Source organism: Microtus ochrogaster, unplaced genomic scaffold, assembly GCF_000317375.1.
Source record: "Microtus ochrogaster isolate Prairie Vole_2 unplaced genomic scaffold, MicOch1.0 UNK18, whole genome shotgun sequence".
Taxonomy (NCBI): Eukaryota; Metazoa; Chordata; class Mammalia; order Rodentia; family Cricetidae; genus Microtus; species Microtus ochrogaster.
Window position 1 is genome coordinate 862691 of NW_004949116.1, and position 18846 is coordinate 881536.

At 46.3% G+C, this 18846-nt stretch overlaps 1 protein-coding gene across 12 annotated transcripts in view; it reads right to left on the bottom strand.

Moving 5' to 3' along the window:
- Nucleotides 1-951: 951 nt before the first annotated feature.
- The window catches only part of Prkag2 (protein kinase AMP-activated non-catalytic subunit gamma 2), a 269363-nt gene continuing 251468 nt past the window's right edge, over nucleotides 952-18846 (bottom strand). For 9 of the 12 annotated variants that reach the window (XM_013353885.2, XM_013353884.2, XM_026789370.1 and 6 more), the window contains 9 exons: nucleotides 18424-18482; nucleotides 16811-16856; nucleotides 15047-15101; nucleotides 14362-14488; nucleotides 12074-12239; nucleotides 11752-11789; nucleotides 9573-9719; nucleotides 5320-5413; nucleotides 952-1931 (listed from right to left, as the gene is read on the bottom strand). In XM_013353885.2, the coding sequence (XP_013209339.1) occupies nucleotides 1897-1931; nucleotides 5320-5413; nucleotides 9573-9719; nucleotides 11752-11789; nucleotides 12074-12239; nucleotides 14362-14488; nucleotides 15047-15101; nucleotides 16811-16856; nucleotides 18424-18482 (767 nt within the window). In that variant the 3' untranslated portion in view covers nucleotides 952-1896. The remainder of the gene's footprint in view (nucleotides 1932-5319; nucleotides 5414-9572; nucleotides 9720-11751; nucleotides 11790-12073; nucleotides 12240-14361; nucleotides 14489-15046; nucleotides 15102-16810; nucleotides 16857-18423; nucleotides 18483-18846) is intronic. The other 3 variants (XM_005367439.3, XM_005367438.3, XM_013353887.2) reach the window with 1 other exon arrangement.

Below are 18846 nucleotides of genomic sequence, written 5' to 3' on the forward strand. Positions count from 1 at the left end.
ACACACACACACACACACACACACACACACACACACACACACACACACAATCTGCGTGACAATCCTTTTTTAGGACAGGTCTTGTTACACAGCCCAGGCTGGCCTTGGACTGAGTGCAGGGACAGTCTCTGCCTTTACTTCCTGAGTGCTGTAATGACACAGGTCTACTGCCATCCCTGGCTTATGTAACAGAAGACTTGTTTTTACTTACGAGTGTTTGGTCTACATGTGCACCAGAGACATGCAATACCCGCAGAGCTCAGAAGAGAGCATTGCATCCCTGGGAGCGCGAGTTACAAATGGTTACAAGCCATCATGTTTGTTCTGGGACCAGAACCCAGGTTTTCTGTAAGAACGGACAGTGTTCTTAACCCGAGCCACCTCTCCAGCTCCTGGTGTGACAACTCCTAATTAAAAATAAGTTCTTAAAGCTGGGTGTGGCGCCACAAGTCTTTAATCCTAGCACTCAGGAGACAGGGGCAGGTGGATCTCTGAGTTCAAGGCTAGCCTGGTTTACTGAGTTCGAGGCTAGCCAGGGCTACACAGAGAAACTCTGCCTCAAAAACAAACTCAAACGAATGTTTATATTTAACAATGGCATTAATGAACTAAACCTTTTAAAGTTCTTTTCTGGTGATGGCTAAAAAGGAGAAGACAATTCATGTACTTTTCTTATTTGAGAAGAAATGTAAGTGGGAAACTCCATGTAAAATATTTTCTTTCTTTTTTCTTTTTTGCTTTCCATGTAGAATCTTAATTGGAACATGCCCAAATATATAGTATTTTAAAGAACTTTAGCAAACTGGTAGGTAGGATTTATTTTAATTTTCAATCTGGGAAAAAAAAAATCTCCAAAAAGCAAAACACCAAACTCTGCTCATATACACACGTGCGTGTACACACACACACACACACACACACACACACACACACACACACACACTGTCAACATTTTCAGAGCACTGACATGAGGAAACACTGTTTCCCTTTAATTGCATGACAATACTGTTTTATGTGTCACAATAAAAGTTACAAGCGTCTTGTCTGCAGTCACACAAACATCATGAGTTTACATTTCAACACACAATAAAAAAAAAATAGACGTCTTCCGGCACTTCCTCCCCGTGACCACGGCCCGTTTCCATAAACATTTAAAAACCCAACAGTGGCTGTTTTGGAAGGCATAGCCTTCCCAGATCCAAACTAAAGTCACGAGAGATTTGCCGTTTCAGAGAACAAGTGAGTTTTTATTCGTAGGTTTGGTGGAGTCCATTCACCAAAAGATGCGTAAAAAAACTGCAGGAGAGTAAAAATAAATAAAACGATGTTGCCAAGCCAGCCTCGCTGACACGGGGGCCAGGAAAGGACAAGCATTTAGAACCATCACCGGAAGCTTTCAGTTGCCTATATTAAAATTACAACTTTTCCACAAACCGAGCGAAAAGCAAGAGGTTGGGTCAACGGTCTGAAGATGTTCACATTCGGGCTGTGGGTCTCTTCGGCAGCACTTTGGGGCCTGCGGCAGCAGCAGTGACATATTGCGTGTTTGGACATAAGGCACCGTGATCTGGACGTGCCGTTCACTCACTTTCGGTCACCCGTTCCATCCCAGTGACTTCTTTGAAATGAAAAGTAGTACTAATTTCAGGACACAGTGCACTTTAATGACAGACAGCATTGGAAATCCCTCGGCCGGGGGTCTGAGGACAGCCTTTGAACGCCATGCCCGAATCTTTTCCTATGCTTACAAATCCCTGGAAAGATACCCATCGCCAAACCCTGATATACATTCTTAGCCATTTATTTTCTTCTATTGCAGCCAGTGTCCATGAGGCAAAACGGGACCCCGAGACTTTGTTCAAGTTCTCCTGTGAGGGTGCCTACATTCGCTGCGGTTCATTCAGCCTCTGGCTCCTTCTGTTTGGCACCTGCTGGGAGACGGAAAGAGGAGGTTCCAAGCTTAGCTCCGGGCAGGGCTCTCTGCACTAGTCGATCCCACCCAGCCTGGCAGTGGCTAAGGGCAGCTAGAGGTGGGAGGACTGGGTGGCCATAAGACCCCACCCCCTCCCACCATCTCACGGGCTCTGATCTTTATCACATCTTGCCATTCTAAATGTCACATTGCACTGCTAAAAAAGTAATAAATAGGCAGTCATTTCAGTGTCCATACTTATATATATATAAACATCATAACACATCTAAGGAGAGCTGTGCACCGCAGCTACTGGTCCCTGCTGGTTTCCCACGGGATGGCAGGCGCAGCACCTACAGCACCTCCCTAGCTTTCATCTTTTTCAAAGTTAGGTTTAAAAAATTTTTATGTGTATGGGCTCTTCGCCTACATGCATATCTCTATACCATGTCTGTGAAATGGGCCAGGAGGCCAGAGAGGGTGTCAGATTCTCTGGGACTAGCGTTGAGGACAATTGTGAGCTGCCATGTGGGTGCTGGGAATCAAATCTAGATTCTCTGGAGGAGCAACGGGTACTCTTAACCTCTGAACCATCTCCAGGTCCCTGGTCTTGGTCTTCTGGGGCAGGGCTCTTGCTATGTAGCTCAGTCTGGCCTCTGCCTTCAGAGGGCTGGGATCCACCTGTACATTCTGTGTCGGGCTACAGATGTAACTTTGGAAAGAGGTTAACAATAGATTAGAAGAAGGAGCTACAAACTGTAGCTCTTCCTGTCAGATCGCTTCCTGGTGGGTGCAAATGCAACAAAGACCCAACTGAAGAGAGTTCCACTACTGTTGCTGCTAAGACTTTGAAAAAGAGAATATGTTACTGTATTGAGCAAGTATCCATAGTAGAGTGGCTGTGGCCACGTCTGCTGAGATGCTTTTGATCCTGTCACAGTGGCTGCCCTTTCTTGAAGGAGCATCCTGTAAGTGTCCAGCTGCACTGCTCCCTGTGGGCAGAATGCCTGCATCTGCACGCATGTTGTGGTTGCACCTCTTGGTACATCAGGAGGGAGGCAGGCTGTAGAGACACGGTTCAAGGTTAAGAACACTGGCTGCTCTTTCAGAGGATCCAGCACATGGCAGCTCACGACTGTCTGTAACTCCAGTTCCAGGGGATCTGACACCCTGACACCCATGCACATAGATGGGGTGACTGGGACTTGGCCTCTCAGTGTCCACAACTCTCCTGACCTGTAAGCATGCTAGTTACCTTGCAAAAGTGAGCATCCTGAGTTCCATGGGCGCTCTGCTCTAGACATTAGGGACACAACATTTTCCTCAATGAACCGTTACATACAGCCCATCAACAAGAACTCCAACCCAGCCACCTTGTTTTTATGACTGCGTTTCTATGGTAAATCCATTCCAAATGCCAGCTGTGAAACAGATTTCTGCACTCTACCCACAAGGATGGGAGGAGCAAGAATGAGTGACAACTTCAGAAACACCGAGTTTAGATGGAAATCTAGTCATACTCAGCCTGCCCAAGCTTATGCCCTGAGGCACTAAGGCTCAGAGACAATGAGCCACTTGCCAGTTTACTCTGGAATTCTAATGCCCTAAAGATCTTCTCAAGGGGACAAATGAGGGCCTGCAAGCAACTCTGCAGAGGTAGTCACCTGAGTGCAGGGTTGGTCCTGGAGAAGGTGTCCTTCTTTGAGGGTAATCCTACTTGTGGGGTACGTCTACATTGGCATGGGGAGTGCCTGTGTTTTTTTTTTCCTGCTTGGAGATTTACCCACACACAATTGAACACAAGCAACAGGTTAACATGATTTTCCAGTTTTGCTTGTAATAAAGTAGCTCTGGTCACTTTCAGTACTGTATGGCATCCCACAGGATGAGTATCTCAGTTTCCCCTACCATCTTTTGAAATATACTAGGTTATTTCCAACTTCGAGCTGCAGTGGTTTGGATGAAAATGGCCCCCATTTGGTGGAACTGTTTGGGAAGGAGTAAGAGGTGTGACCTTGTTGAAGGAGGTGTGTCAGTTGGGGTGGGCTTAGGGACTGCAAAATTCCATGCCATTCTTCCCCCTTCCCCCACTGCCCCAGTTAGCACTCTCTCTGCCCATTTGTAGGTCTTATGTGAGATCTCAACCACTTTCTGTTGCCATGCCTGCCTGCCATCATGGTCTCACCCTCTGAAACTGTAAGCCCCACTAAACTCCTTCCTTGCAAGTTGCTTTGGTCCTGGTATCTTCACAGTAATACAACAGTAAGACAGGTTGATAGTATCAACGGGAATCATCCACCTGATGCCTGGTTGTTCATGATTGTGAATGTCACCGTGAACTTCAGCCAATCAGTCTGAAAATGACTACAAGAGGCCCGTCTACAGATGTGTGTTCCAGATTCAGCACGTGGGGGTGGGGAGTGGGGCTCCACACGAACATCTCTCAGAACTTCTGCACGCTGCTGGCCAAGATCCCTGAACGGGGATTCTTTCCTGTGGCTGGCTCTGTGGCTTTTGCATCTGCACAGTCAGGCAGGACTGAGGCAGTTGCTGGGGACTCTTAGGGTGGGTAGTTTTAGGGAACAGACTAATTACAAAAGCTAGCTTTAGCTGAGATTGGTTTCTGAACTAAAGAAGAGCAATACCACAGTGGGCACATTAATGATTCACCGCTGGAATTCAAATTATGTGTCACCCATTGTTCTGTCTGTCTGTCCGGGTCTGTGACCCTGTCGGAAAAAAAGCTAGCTGGTTTCCATGAAGGGGCTGGAGAGGCGGGGTAGAGGCAAGGAGAATGTGAAGAAAGGATGTGGCAGTGTTTTAAGGTCTCATCAGGCCACCTCTTACCATACACACACGGCCAGCTGTGCCGTCCGCCCCTGCACCTTGATGTGCTTTCTAGAAACTTTGCTCACCCAAGCAGAACATGAACTTCAAGCATGAAAAGTAAAGCCAAAACGGTCTGTACACAAAACCCTGCTGCGTGGGACATGGGGGCAGGGTGCCTTCAACACCTCAGTGCCTGTCCTGGAAATCTTGGATAGAAATAAATCTATCTGCCAGGCAGTCGTGGCTCACGCCTTTAATTCCAGGACTCAGGAGGCAGAGGCAGGTAGATCTCTGGGAGTTTAAGGCCAGCTTGATCTACAGAGCAAGTTCCAGGAAAGGCTCCAAAGCTACACAGAGAAACCTTGTCTTAGAAAAGAAAAACCTAAGTGGAAAAAAAGAAAAGAAAAGAAAAAAACCTATCTACCTACTTACCTACCTACGCCACCTTTCTGAGGCAGGGTTTTTTATGTAACCCTAGTTGGCCTTGAGCTCACAGAGATCTACCTGTCTCTGCTTCCAGAGTACCAGGATTAAATTCATGGGATACCGTAGTGCTGGCTTGAAATCTTCATTTTTACCTGCTGGTGTGAGGATCAGGGCTTGCAGGATGTCTGACAGGGAGATAATACCCACAATACTATCTGCTTCATTCACTACCACCAGCCGATGGACCTGCAAAGAGAAAAGTCCAGGTGTGAGCTTACCGTATGTGTGTGTGTGTGTGTGTGTGTGTGTGTGTGTGTCACGCTTGCCCATGCAGGTATATATGGAGGCCAAGTTGATGTCAAGTTTTTTTTTTTAAACTGCCCAACTTTTTTCCCCATCCCCTGACACAGGGTTTCTCTGTGTAGCCTTGGTTGTCCTAGAACTCACTATGTAGACAGGTTGGCATTGAACTCCAAGATTTGCCTATCTCTGCCTCTCTGCTGAGATTAAAGGCGTGTGCCACCACTGCCTGGCTGCCTCACTGTATGTATGTATGTATTTATATTTTCTGTGTACGGGTATTTCGCCTGCACCTATGTCTGTATACCACATGCAATCAGTACCTTTAGAAGCCAGAAAGAGGGTGTCTGACCCCCTGAATAGTTGTGAGCAGCCATGTGGGTGCTAGGGATCCAACAATCTTAGGTCCATCGCAAGAGAAGTAAGAACTTGCAGCCTCTGAGCCATCTCTCCAGTCCCACTCCCTGAACCTGAAGTTTGCCATTTTACCAGACTTGCTGGCCAGTGAATCCAGGATCCACCTCTCTCCATCCTACTGGAAGCTGTGGTTACAGGACTGTACTGCTGTCCCCGTTTGGGTGGGTGCTGGGATCTCATTCAGGTTCTCATGCCTGTACAGCAGACAGTTTATCCACTGAGCCATGCTCCTAGTCTACACGTGAAAGTTTTAATGAAGAAAATTTAAAAATGCATGCTGGGAAAAAAATGGCACTCCTGTAACCCTGCAATGAATACAGCTAAGGAGGGGTGCACAGTGGACGGGCTGCAGAGAGACTGGGGCCCGGAGGGGAATGAATACAGCTAAGGAGGGGTGCACAGTGGACGGGCTGTAGAGAGATTGGGGCCTGGAGGGGAAATGGAACACTAATTTGCTGGACCACAGTGAGAAAAATGAGCCGGCTCTGTCTGCTGGGCTTTCAAATTCTAAAATATGTATAAAGTAATGATACAGCTCAAAATTAACAACCTCTGTTACTGTATGCATGCGTGTGCATGCGTGAGCTCTGCCCACATTGGGTGACTTCCTCCATGCTTCTCCACAGGGTCTCTCCCTGAACCTGGAGCTCACTGACTCAGCCATACTGACTGGCTAGCAGGCCTCACAGAGTCCTCTGCCTCTGCCTCCCCAGCACTATCACATCTGGCTTTTTACCCGGGAGCTGGGGATCAAACCTGGGTTCTTGCGCTTGTGTGGCAAGCCCTTTACCAATTGAGCTCTCTCCAGCCACTCCAGCCTCTAAATCTTAACACTCAATTCCAGTCTTTTGTAGCCAGTAAGTAATTGGTTTAGCTGGGCAGTGGAAGTCCAGGAGCAGGCTCTCTGCTCTTTGCCTCTCCGGCCATGGCTTTTCTGTGGCACTCACGTAACAGTGCCAATAGCAGAGAAGCTAAGCTGGGGCAGAGTGAAGCAGCAGGCATGGTCACCTCTAGTGTTTTCATCTAAAATCTCCTGGAGGTGAATGAAGAGCTAGAGGAGAGAGCACACAGTGAGGAGTAGCATTCCAACTTCCTGCTACAGCCTGGGGCCAAAGGTTCCCTGGGAGACCCTTGAGGCACCAGCCTTAGCTCCTGGCACAGAGCGGGACACAGGGAGGAGCTGCAGAAGACCAAGTCCAGCTTACGCATTTTGTCAAAGGATAATGTTTTTAATGTCATAGCTTGCTTTAGGATTAAAAAAAAAAAAAAGAGTCACTCTGGTTATCTTAATCAACACAGATTTCTTTATGAAATTTCTTTAAAAAATACTTTTAGGTCCTTCAAAAATCCTGTGATAAAACAGAGCACTGAAACTGTGATTTAGGATAAAATGATGATTTACTTTATTTTTATTATGTTTATTTAATTATGTAAAGGGAGGCATGTGCATGACTGCCAAAATATGTCTAAGGAACTTTTTAAAAGTCATCTTCGCCGGGCGGTGGTGGCGCAGGCCTTTAAACCCAGCAATCGGGAGGCAGGGGCAGGTGGATCTCTGTGAGTTCGAGGCCAGCCTGGTCTACAAGAGCTAGTTTCCAGGACAGGCTCCAAAGCTACAGAAAAAAATCCTGTCTCGAAAAAAGCAAACAAACAAACAAAAGTCATCTTCTTGTCAAACAGGCTGATGGTGACACACGGCACCCTGGCTCTGGGAGGAGTCATCTGGTGGAGGAATTTTAGTGGCAGACAGAGTCGAGACATGTAACGTGAGAAAACAACTTAGTTACATCCTTATTTCCCTTCACGGCTTCTTTCAAACCACAGCACACAAGAGTGTTGGTATTACTAGACCCAGCAATTGGGCTTTCCCATGGCAACACACAGCTAACGGTTTTCAACAGGAACACTCTCCTACAGAGCGCTCTGTAGTTCTCGTGATGGATTCCATCAGAGATGTCATTCTACTGCTATCACAGTGAGGGACGGCACCTTTGCTAGTCCTGCTTCTGACCTATGGAGGGCATATGATTTTAAGGACATGCATGAGACATCAGGATACATGCCCAAGTATGTTAGAACCTTCTAGAAAACAAGAGGTTTACCATTAAAATGCTGTGCTAAAGAGCAATGACAACAGCTGGGGAGGAAGACGCTGAGGGATGAACTCAGATGCCACACGGAGGCTAGCCTCTGGGAAGGCAGCTGGATTCTATGGACACTGGGCGCTATAGGACAGAGGCTGGACTACATGGGGCTCGTTCTAGCAGCAATGGCTCTCGACTTCACAGCACACATGCAGTACACGACTCCAGCACACATGCAGTACACGACTCCAGCACACATGCAGTACACGACTCCAGCACACACACAGTGCGTGACTTCAGCACACATGCAGTATGTGACTTCTGCAGCACACATGCAGTACGTGACTTCAGCACACATGCAGTGCATGACTTCAGCACACATGCAGTGCATGACTTCCACAGCACACATGCAGTGCGTGACTTCAGCAGCACACATGCAGTACGTGACTTCAGCAGCATACACGCAGTGCATGACTTTAGAAGCATATATGTAGCACATGACTTCTGCAGCACACATGCAGTACGTGACTTCACAGCACACATGCAGTACAAGACTCCAGCACACATGCAGTGCATGACTTCAGCACACATGCAGTACACGACTCCAGCACACATGCAGTACATGACTCCAGCACACATGTAGTGCATGACTCCAGCAGCTAGCTTTACTGTGGAAGTCACGGTTGCCTCTGAACTAATTAGGTGCTTTGTCTCAGTGCACACACCTGCATTTCTAACACTGAAAGAGACCTGTCATTGGGAGTGCATTTTATTTAGTATGGAATGTTCTGGAAGTAACAGAACTGTATCCTTCAGTCCTTGAGTATGACATTGGAGGGCAAGGGATAGGGGAGGGACAAGGCCACACTGGATGCCACTCCTAGCCCTGTCTGAGAAGAAAGGAAAGGTTGTGGGAATGAGAAGGTGGTTGACACATCACAGTGACCTCATTTCCCTCCGGGGAACATTGTACAAGCAGCGAAGTCCAGGCAGTGTGGGGATGGCTGCTCGGGCTGGGGAGGCCCTACAGTTTACAACTCACTTCACTCAGGGACAGAGAGGAGAGAGAAAGGAACTTTGAAAAGTTTTCTCTGTGGCTGGTGAGATGGCTTGGGGTAGAGGGTATGCCATGTAAGCCTGATGATTGGTGTTCAGTCCCCAGAACCCACATAAAGCGGGAAGGAGAGATCTGACTCTCACATATGTGGGTGCACGTGCAAACACAAACACATACGCACACACACACATGCACGCACGCACACACACACAAGTTTCACTCCACCTTATAATCATTCATTCACTTTGTTAAAGTAACATTATTCGTTTCTGCTTTGACTTCAAGTACTCTGACAGGATGTATTTACTGAAAGCGTCTGGGACCACTTTTGTTTTCTCAAGTGCACATTTTTCATACTCTGAAACTATCTGCACTCACAAAAATTCACCAAATTCAGCTCAACTCAGTACGGCTTCGTGACCGTGTGCCAAGCACTGGGCTGGGGTTCAGAACGGCCATGAGCCCACTCCTAGCCTACAGAAGCCATGGCCTGCCTCCCAGGGCTGTCTCTCGACCTTGCTGTGTGTGCCGGGCTGGGGCCGCTCACCTCGGCTCTTACTATCCTGTCCACGATGGTCTCCAGTGTTTCCAGCTTATTGCACTTCACCACACCCTCAAAATACTGTGAGCGGTGCTGCAGGGCCTGGGTCACCGTGATGTCTAGGTTATTATATGTTTTCTCAGCAGCAAGATTCTGTAAGAGAGTCATAGAAAAAAGATTACATCCTTCACTTTCATTTGGATGAACGAGTGACCTGATTCTTAAAAACATTAGCATGGAATTTGGTATTAAGAGTTCTCTTCCCAGCTAGTATTGTGCCCTCAGCATGGCTGTTTCAGTCATAACCAAGGATATCATGTTACTAGGTGTACCTTGATTATAGAGAAATATAAAGGCATTATGTTGGTAGTAAGAGGGTTTGAACCCAGGACCTCATACAAACTAATCAAGTGCTCTACTAATGTGAACTTCCCTAGCCTCCTAGCCTCTTTTTTTTTTTTTTTTTAAATTTCGAACCAGGTCTCCAAAAGTTACTCAGGTTAGTCCTGAACTTATTCTGATATCCAGTCAGGTTTTGAACTTGCAATTCTCCTGCCTCAGACTCTTGAGTGGCTGGGACTACAGGCTTGTATCATTACGCAGATAGATGTCATTTTATACATTTAAAAAGATTTTACTGGGCTGGAGAGATGGCTTAGTGGTTAAGAGCTTTGCCTGCTCTTCCAAAGGTCCTGAGTTCAATTCCCAGCAACCACATGGTGGCTCACAACCATCTGTAATGAGATGTGGTGCCCTCTTCTGGCCTGCAGGGATACACACAGACAGAACACTGAATACATAATAAATAAAATTAAAAAAAATAAAATAAAAAGATTTTACTTTACATTTGTGTGCATGTGGACACACATGCATGTCTGTGTGTGTGTGTGTTGTTTACAGAGGCCAGAAGAGGAAGTCAAATCCCTTGAAGCTGAAGTCTGGAGTTAGAGGTATCTGTGAACCCTCTGACATGGGCTTTGGGAGTATCATGCACTCTTACTACTGAGCCAACTCTCCAGCTCACTTGTAAAATTCTGACAGTGTTTTCTGCCAGGCTCCTCCCCACTCTGGTCCTCTAGGGTTCTACAGCAAACATGAGCAATGTCTCCTGAGAAACAAATTAACACTTGCAAAGGGTAAGATGCCTCAGAGGGAGGGCACCCACACCAGTGTTTCCCTGTGAGTTCTCATGGACTCTATTAGGGAGGTGTGGGCAGTCAAGATCAAGAAGAGACCCACGAAGGCCGGGCGGTGGTAGCGCACACCTTTAATCCCAGCACTTGGGAGGCAGAGACAGGCAGATCTCTGTGAGTTCGAGGCCAGCCTGGTCTACAAGAGCTAGTTCCAGGACAGGAACCAAAAGCTACAAAGAAACCCTGTCTCAAAAATCCAAAAAAAAAAAAAAAAAAAAAAAAAAAAAGAGAGAGAGAGAGACCCATGAAGCCCAGAAATCCATGGAGGCTCCCACAAGTCCCATAGATTTTAGTGGGTCCATGCATCCAAGGTTCTAATGAAAAGATTTTTGGTATCTACTACATTAAACAGAACAGACTGAGCTGAAAGATTTGAGACAGCTGCAAAACTGTACTTAATGGCAGGGTCAACGCTGTGGCAACACGCAGCATACGCACGTCAGCTGTCAGATTCACTTCCCTTTCTTAGACGCAGTGTAAGACTCAGAGACCACACTTAAAAATGAGTGGGCAAGAACGTTTTAAAGGTAATGACAGAGCATCGGTGAGAATCCTCATGGCCGCCAATCAGGGATTTGAGTAAAGAACCCTAGGAAGCTAAGACGTAGCTCTCTTAGCCTACTGGCTGTCTTCTCAGAACAGCGTCTCCCGACCTGCGCAGGAGTATGCACTAACAAGGGGCCCCACGGCAGAGCGACCCCAGAAAGGAATGTGAGTGTTGTGGTGCACGGGCTGTAGGAATGGATGCCATGCATGCCCGCCAGCAAGCCCAGGATGGTAAAACATCAGCACACACTCACACAGTTCACTGGCAGGTCAGTGAGCACTAGAAATATCGTCACTGTGAGGAGACCGACATTCTCCAAGGCTCCCCTCAAAAGGTCAGATACTATTACATCAGGGAGAAAAAGACTCAGTCTAAGTTTGGTTTTCATTTGTTTGAAAATGCATTCTGAATGACAGGTTTAGAAACATGAAAAAAAAATACTTACAATTACATCAAACTTGGAATAAATATCTACAACTTTTCCTAAAAATGAAAACATAACGTTAGAAAAACATTTTAGCAACAAGACAGTAACTCATTAAAAAAAACTGTCTTAACTGGGCAACTACTGTGCATTAAACAGTGCTGAATAAAACACATGGGTCTATTTAGGACAGGAAACGGTGTCTTAAAGGCAACAGGAAACTAAGCCTGCTGATGGCTGCTGTGGGAACTGTATCCCAGCATTCACTTCTCTGCTGTCTGCCCGTTTCCCACTCCTGGCTCAGGAGCAGGGTCCTAAGCTTTGCTGGGATGGCCTCACAGACCTGACTCATCCACCACAGGCAGAGCTGATATCCGTCTCTCCACAAAGATGTTCAAGGCTTTGATGATCGGAGTGTCCGGGTGAATGAAGGCAATATTGTGGTACGTTCCTATTCCAAGTTCATCCAGGTTCTGCTTCATGAAGGCAGGCTTTGGCATATCAGACATCTGAGCAAGAAGAGACATGAGAATGTTCTAGAACCCTAGCATACCCTTTCAATGCTCAAACATCCAGATCTGAATGAAAAAACTATGTGCAGCGAATTAAAGGTACGCTTTCCTAACAGCCAGCCTGTATCTCATCGTCGTTAGAGCTATACATCAGAACTGTTTCCCTCAAACCAGATGACAGCTCAACGTGGATCCTTCTACAGAAAACGATCCCAAGAATTCATGTTTTCCCTTCTCTTCACACCAAACAAGTGGCTGGAATATGGGAGCAACAGGCATGTCTGGGACATGAAGGCCTGAAAGCCAGCATGACATGGATCCTTTCTTTTTAGCGATGTACACTCAGCCCTGTGTGTTTGCAGACCCCGGGCTGACTGGCTGAGACTAAGCTGCTCCTCATTCCACCCCACCGCCACAGCCTGCACTCTCCCCAGATGAACCCGATTTCTGACTGTTAGAAGTGAAGAGTAAGCTAGCTGAACACAGAGGGAGGAACCTTTGAAAATTAACTTTCCTTTCCTGACTGTTTCAAAGGAGGAAGGGTAAGTTTGAAGAGAGTCTAGGACCAGGCTGGACTACAACACAGTAAGGTCTATGGTTTCAAAGCTCCACCTTTTATAAAGGCCACAGCTGACGCCATCCTCCTGGTGTACCTTACAATTATCAGGAAAAGATGAACAATTAGAAGAAACAAAATGTTCAAGTCAAAGAGTTCATCAATATTCAAATATTGAGATTCCTAGAAATTTAGAGAAAAAAAAGAGAGAGAGAGAAAGACCTATTAGGTCATCTAATCCATCTCAGTACAGGATATTCCTGCTGTAGACACCTACTTCTCAAATGCCTGGAAGGGTATCGCTACCCTTTCTCAGAATGATCCTGACAACTCAGTAAAAACCAGGCTCTGGTGTTTCATTATCTAAAATTTATATTTTTATCTGAGAACCTATGGCTGAATATTCTGGCTGCAAGGTTCTATCTGCCAAAGCCCCATCCTTTCCACAGACCAGAGGAGTGGCAACATGAATAGCAATGACACCACCAACTGGACTGGGTGCATAGGGACACCTCGTGCAAAGCTCCCAGGACAGTGCCTGCAGTGGCCAACTGTCACAGATGGGCTATCGGGGGCTGAGCTGCCAGCCTGGCAGCTGTGGGTCCAGACCTGTCCCTCCACCCCAAGCCCTTGGTTCCTATGATATCTCAACATTCAAGGCTGCCACATTCCCCAATTACCAGCCGATGGACAAAACCCCAAACCCCTTGTTTTTTCTTCCTAGGTTGCCTACTAAATGTCATGGTCTTTTTGGCAAATCATTCTTCTCCTGATTTCTTAGCACTAATGCAACTCTCTAAACCTTTGACACCTCTGTAAGCCGCTGGCCTTGCAAGGCTGCATCCAGAGCAGCAACTTGGGCCCTTTTGCGAACTTGCAGGCCTAGTGGGAAGCTGCAGACAGGAAGTAGCTTTAAGTGTTTCTTATTTCCTTTAGAAAGAAAACTTCAAACGACCTTTCTGAACCAGCAACACTTCCACCGGACCTGACTAGTGATGGGGGTGGGGCACGAAAGTGCATTCCTGCTCCTGTGGAACCTCCTCTAACACTACCTGCCTCAGAGACTGTGAACACAAACCACAGACGTGCAATATGGTGTATCTTTTGCCTATACCTGACTTGCCCTGGGATTCTCTGGCTGCTGCAGCAGATGAGAATGAGATAACCCCTGGGATGCTGTTGTTTTGCTTATGTTTCTAGAACCATGGTTTCAACAAACACACTATGAAGCAATTGCTGCCCTAAGCCCTGGCTCCGCCTATCTGGTGCAGTAGAACTCATTGAAACCGCCTTAGAAACTCCTTTAGCCACCCACGCACAAGAGATACCCATCTTTAGGGGCACACACCGTTTTTATTACTTTAACACTTGGACTAAAGATTACAGCACTTGAGCCGGCGTCAACTTGGAGAACACACAGTGCACACAGCAGTGAGTTGAGAAACTGAAATATTGCAGAAAAGAAACCATGGAACTAGCGGTTTCTTCTACTGAGAGTGACAAGAGCCCATTCACTTGATGTAAGTGACAGTCAAGGCAACTGCATCTTTAGGGACTACTTACAAAAAGCTGGAGGAACTTGAGGATTCTTTTGTGGGTAAGTATATAAAGTGCATTCCCACTGATAGGGTCAATAACTGGCAATCTGTGGATTTTATTTTTGATCAACGAGTATACAGCATCGAAGAGGCTGCGGGAAAAGCCATTAGAGTCATTAGGAGGCTTTCAAGAAAAATCAGAACGACTTCGGACCACCCCGCTCTCCAGTATTTCCACTGTTCTTATACTACCATAGGAGGCTCATCAGCTTACAACAGTCGAGGCAAAGCTTTATGTGGGAACTCTCTGCCCATCTGTTGAAACATCTCAAACTCAAGAGGGAAACACAGATCTCCAGCAAGACAAGTTGGTAACAGTGTGTCCAGGGATTTGGTTTGGAAGAGGCAAAGCCTTCTGGAAAGCTAGCAGTGACTTTAGCACTGAGGCTGGGTACTGGACTCCCAGGGTGTCTGCCTACCCCGCCAGCCCACCTTGGGGAACTGCCCTGTGTCCTCATTGCTCCTGCCACTGTCTGCTTTGCTGTGATTTCCAACATCTCTCAACTTCTGCCATACTACTTGGATTGAGGAGGCTGGCCGTATCTAGCCTGAGGGACTTGTCTGTCTACTTCTAGTTACCTATCAAGGCAATAAAACACCTACATTGCAAAGAATGCTTTCAAAGGGGGAGAAGAAGCTTCCATGTTTACCTTGCATCTGGAGAGATATTCACCAAAGGCTTGAAGGTTTCTTGTAAGTACAACTCTGCATTTGTAGAAGGAAAACATAGTTACAGATCTCTGTGCGCAATGCTACAGTCTACAGGAAAAAGACAAACTAAAAACCCAAATAAAAGATGATTTACCCTAAACTAAGGTTACAGTCATGGTTATTTTAAGCAGCCTCAAATGTTTTCAGGACATTGTCTTTGGAGAAAAATCAAATATAGGAAAAAACCCCGATATTTCCAAAGATGCTGATAACATCAGGAAAAGGTCTGATATGGAGCGATGGTAGCAGAGGTCACTGGGTCCTATCAAGTCCACGCTGCTCTCAAGAAACGAAACATTTACAGAATCCTCCAGGGCAGATGCTCATAAACTGGGAGATAGCATCACTCTAAGCAATGCTGTTCTTTAAATGATCTCATTTTATTTCACTAAACTGATGCTCAAAACCCAGGGCATGTTGGGAATCTTGCCGACATATGCACATTTTCTTTGTAAAGAAATCAACTGTAATTAATTCATTTTGCTGAGGTCTGCACACAGAAAGCGTCTGAGACCATCCTGGTATTATCACACCTTCAAACACCCCGGTAGGTAGAAGGGTAAATACATCTAAACCAACGGGACGTATACGGCAGAATTTGATGAGAAGTGCCTGTCCTGGTATTGTTAGTCATGTCACTGACAGGCCATCTGGATGCCATGGTGACTTAATTCATTTAGCCTACCTTGATAAAGCCATGCTCAATAAAACACACCCCTTGGCAAGATTTCAAAATTGTGTGAAATTAAAAGGGCCCACAGAGGAGTGGAGGCTATGATTTCCCAGCTTCCTTTGAAGACTGATCATCCTGTCAAGCACAGACTCTTAACACCCAGCTAAAGAATGTCCTGCAGTTGGCCCTTTCCCTCTACCCAGGCTTTCCTTGAGCACTGGGCCAGGGTCCTTATGCTCCAACCAGTCTGGGTCCTCTGAGCCATCCCATGTTCTGCCCTGCCCACTATTTGAGACGATAACCTTCCCACCCAGGAACTGGTCCCACTGTAAGAATAACATGGATTTTGGTGAGTCAGAGTTCTTTTGTATCTACGAGTGTACGTATCTGTGTGTATGAATATTTCTGTGTGTGGGCCAGAGAACACCTCAGAAAGCTCTTCATCATATTTTCTGAGACAGAGTCTCTCCCTGGCTCTGGCCTTGCTGATTCAATCAGGCTGGCTGACCAGTGAGGCCCCAGAGATTCACCTGTCACTGTCTCCAGGGCTGGCAAGTACTCATTCCCATGCCTGGCTCTTTGGCATGGCCTCGGGGACTGAGCTCGGGTTCTCAGGCCCGCTCTTCCCATATTATCTCCCCAGCCCAAAAGTTCTTGAAATGATTTCCTTGTCACTCGGTCTGAAGTGTTCAGTTGGAATTTTTCTTGTCTTGGTTTTGCTGAATTGGTAAAAGAGTAATTCAGCTTAATCAGAGCAGAAGCTAGCTCTCCCCACACTTGGGCTACGGTGACCAGGTATATGAGGGTGCTACTTGGTGGTCAGATCTCTACAGCTCCAGGTCTAGTGTAAGGCCACACACGTGTGACAACATGCACAGTTAGTAGCGAAGACCCTCAAAATGAAAAAGAAACAAAGTGTTTTAACTAGCAGGTTGTCATTAAGTGCAGGAAATGACCTGAGACATCAAACACGCTTTTCACATAACATTTTCTCCAGATATTGAAGGGTTTAAAACCTGGTAGTGCTTACCCCTCCACGTTTCAATCTTATGTTCCTCTAATTCATAAATCTGTACCTGCAAATAAGAAAAATCACATCCACACGTGTTACCATCCACAACGGCAAGCAGCTACGCTCCTGCCGGTCTGCTTCTAACTAGAAAATTCAGGGACCCATATCCCCAAGTACCAAAAAAGAGATTTAGCTGTTTATCTACTTATTGACTTTTTTTTTTCAATTTTTTTACTTAACAAGTAACCACAGAGATTTGCTATATGGCACCTGCTGTTCTTTGTCACATGTATCACATAGAATATTTAAAGTCTGATAGAACTTCCTTTATTTTTCTCTAAGTAGGATAATTTAGTAAGCAGATGAAAGTAGCAGGTTTCACGGTGGCATTTCTATTTTTGTATGTCATGTTTCTCAATATGTCATCCACAGTCACCCTCGCATCTCTCCGTCCTCTTCAGCTGTCCTCTTTCTTCCTGCAGACGGCTCCTCCTCCTGTTTTACGCCACACACAATCCTTTATCTCTCTTATCCCCCACTCCCGTCCCTGAGGCCCTTCCTCCCCCTCACAGTCCACTTTCTACTTTCGTGCCCTACATCGAAAGGCCTAGAGTTTTCCTCACGAAGAAACCCAGTTTTGTATTTTATGTGGGAATCACAGCCATGTGACAACTCAGTGACTGTCTGATCAAATGATGGATCACAAACTTGACTTTCGAACCTATAAATGTTGTGGCTATCTCAGTCTGAGTAGAAACATTTGCTGTTTTTACGCGGTCAAGTGAGGACACACTTCCCAGCAGACGCTCCCCTGTTAAATAACGCCTATTACTGTCAACTGACCACCACCTTAAAACCCTCTAACTGGAGTACCGTCTGCCTTTTAGGTGCCCTGATAGCAGAAATAGTTAAATAACCTATAACTGTTCTCCCCACTGCAGCAGACAAAACCAGACCAAGCGGTGTTTGACACGGGCAGACTGGTTTCAATCTAAACTGCCCTACTAGAACATCTGGGCTAGGTGCCAGGCCGTCTGGCACCAATGGCATCCAGAACTTCCCAACTTGGAAGGAAAGAGTCAGAACTGAATTTCCTAGTTTCCTTATAATGGCCATGAAGGAGGGGCTGGGGGTTAGCTCAGTGGTGGAGCATTGCCCAACAAGCTCCATGCCCTGAGTTTCCCCCAGAACTGGAATAAGTAAGAAAAATAAATCCTGGAGGGGTGATAAGCAACTCTCCAACTTCACACATAACAACAGGCCTGCAAAAAGAAAGTCCCTTGGCCACTTTATCTCCAGGGTGAGGCCGGGAGGCCAACCACTAAGAGGAAGTGGGGGGAGGCACCGCCCTTCCTGGTCCTAGCAGACACCACACGGGGCTTGTCACCGAGTAGCAGGAGCTTACACAGGTCAGGGCAGTAAATCAGAATGAAAGATTCTGTAATCTGAATAAAACAGTTATTATTCCTTTCCCCCCTGGTACCTTCTTCAAACTTTAATTAAATGATATGAGGTCAAGCTCACTGTTTTGCTTGAGTTGGAAGTCTTATAGTTAAGTTCCTTATCTATTATACACACTGGGAAATCCACCCCATCCTAACCACACACACCGTGAGGTCTATGCCACTTACCATAGGCGATTTATAGTATCTGTGCAGTATATTTATAAAGTCTGTAATAGTGAGCATTCCTGGAACAAAGAATAACAGATTAAAAGTAAAACTAAGAGACTGGAGAGATGGCACCATGATTTGCATTTGCCACATACGTGTGAAGACAGGAGTCTGGGTCCTCAGAATCACTGGTCAGTGTGGTGGCCCACTTGTAATTCCAGTTGTAGAAGGCGAAGACATGGGGTCCCCAGAGCTGGCTGGTGAGACAAGGCACACAGGCAAGCTCTGAGCTTGACTGAGAGCCTCTGCCTCAAAGGATGAAGTGGAGAATGATGGAGTATGATTCCTGACATCAATCTCGGGCCTCCACGTACATGCAAGCACATGTGAGTGCATACACACACACGTGCACATACACATATGCACAGCACATACACACAC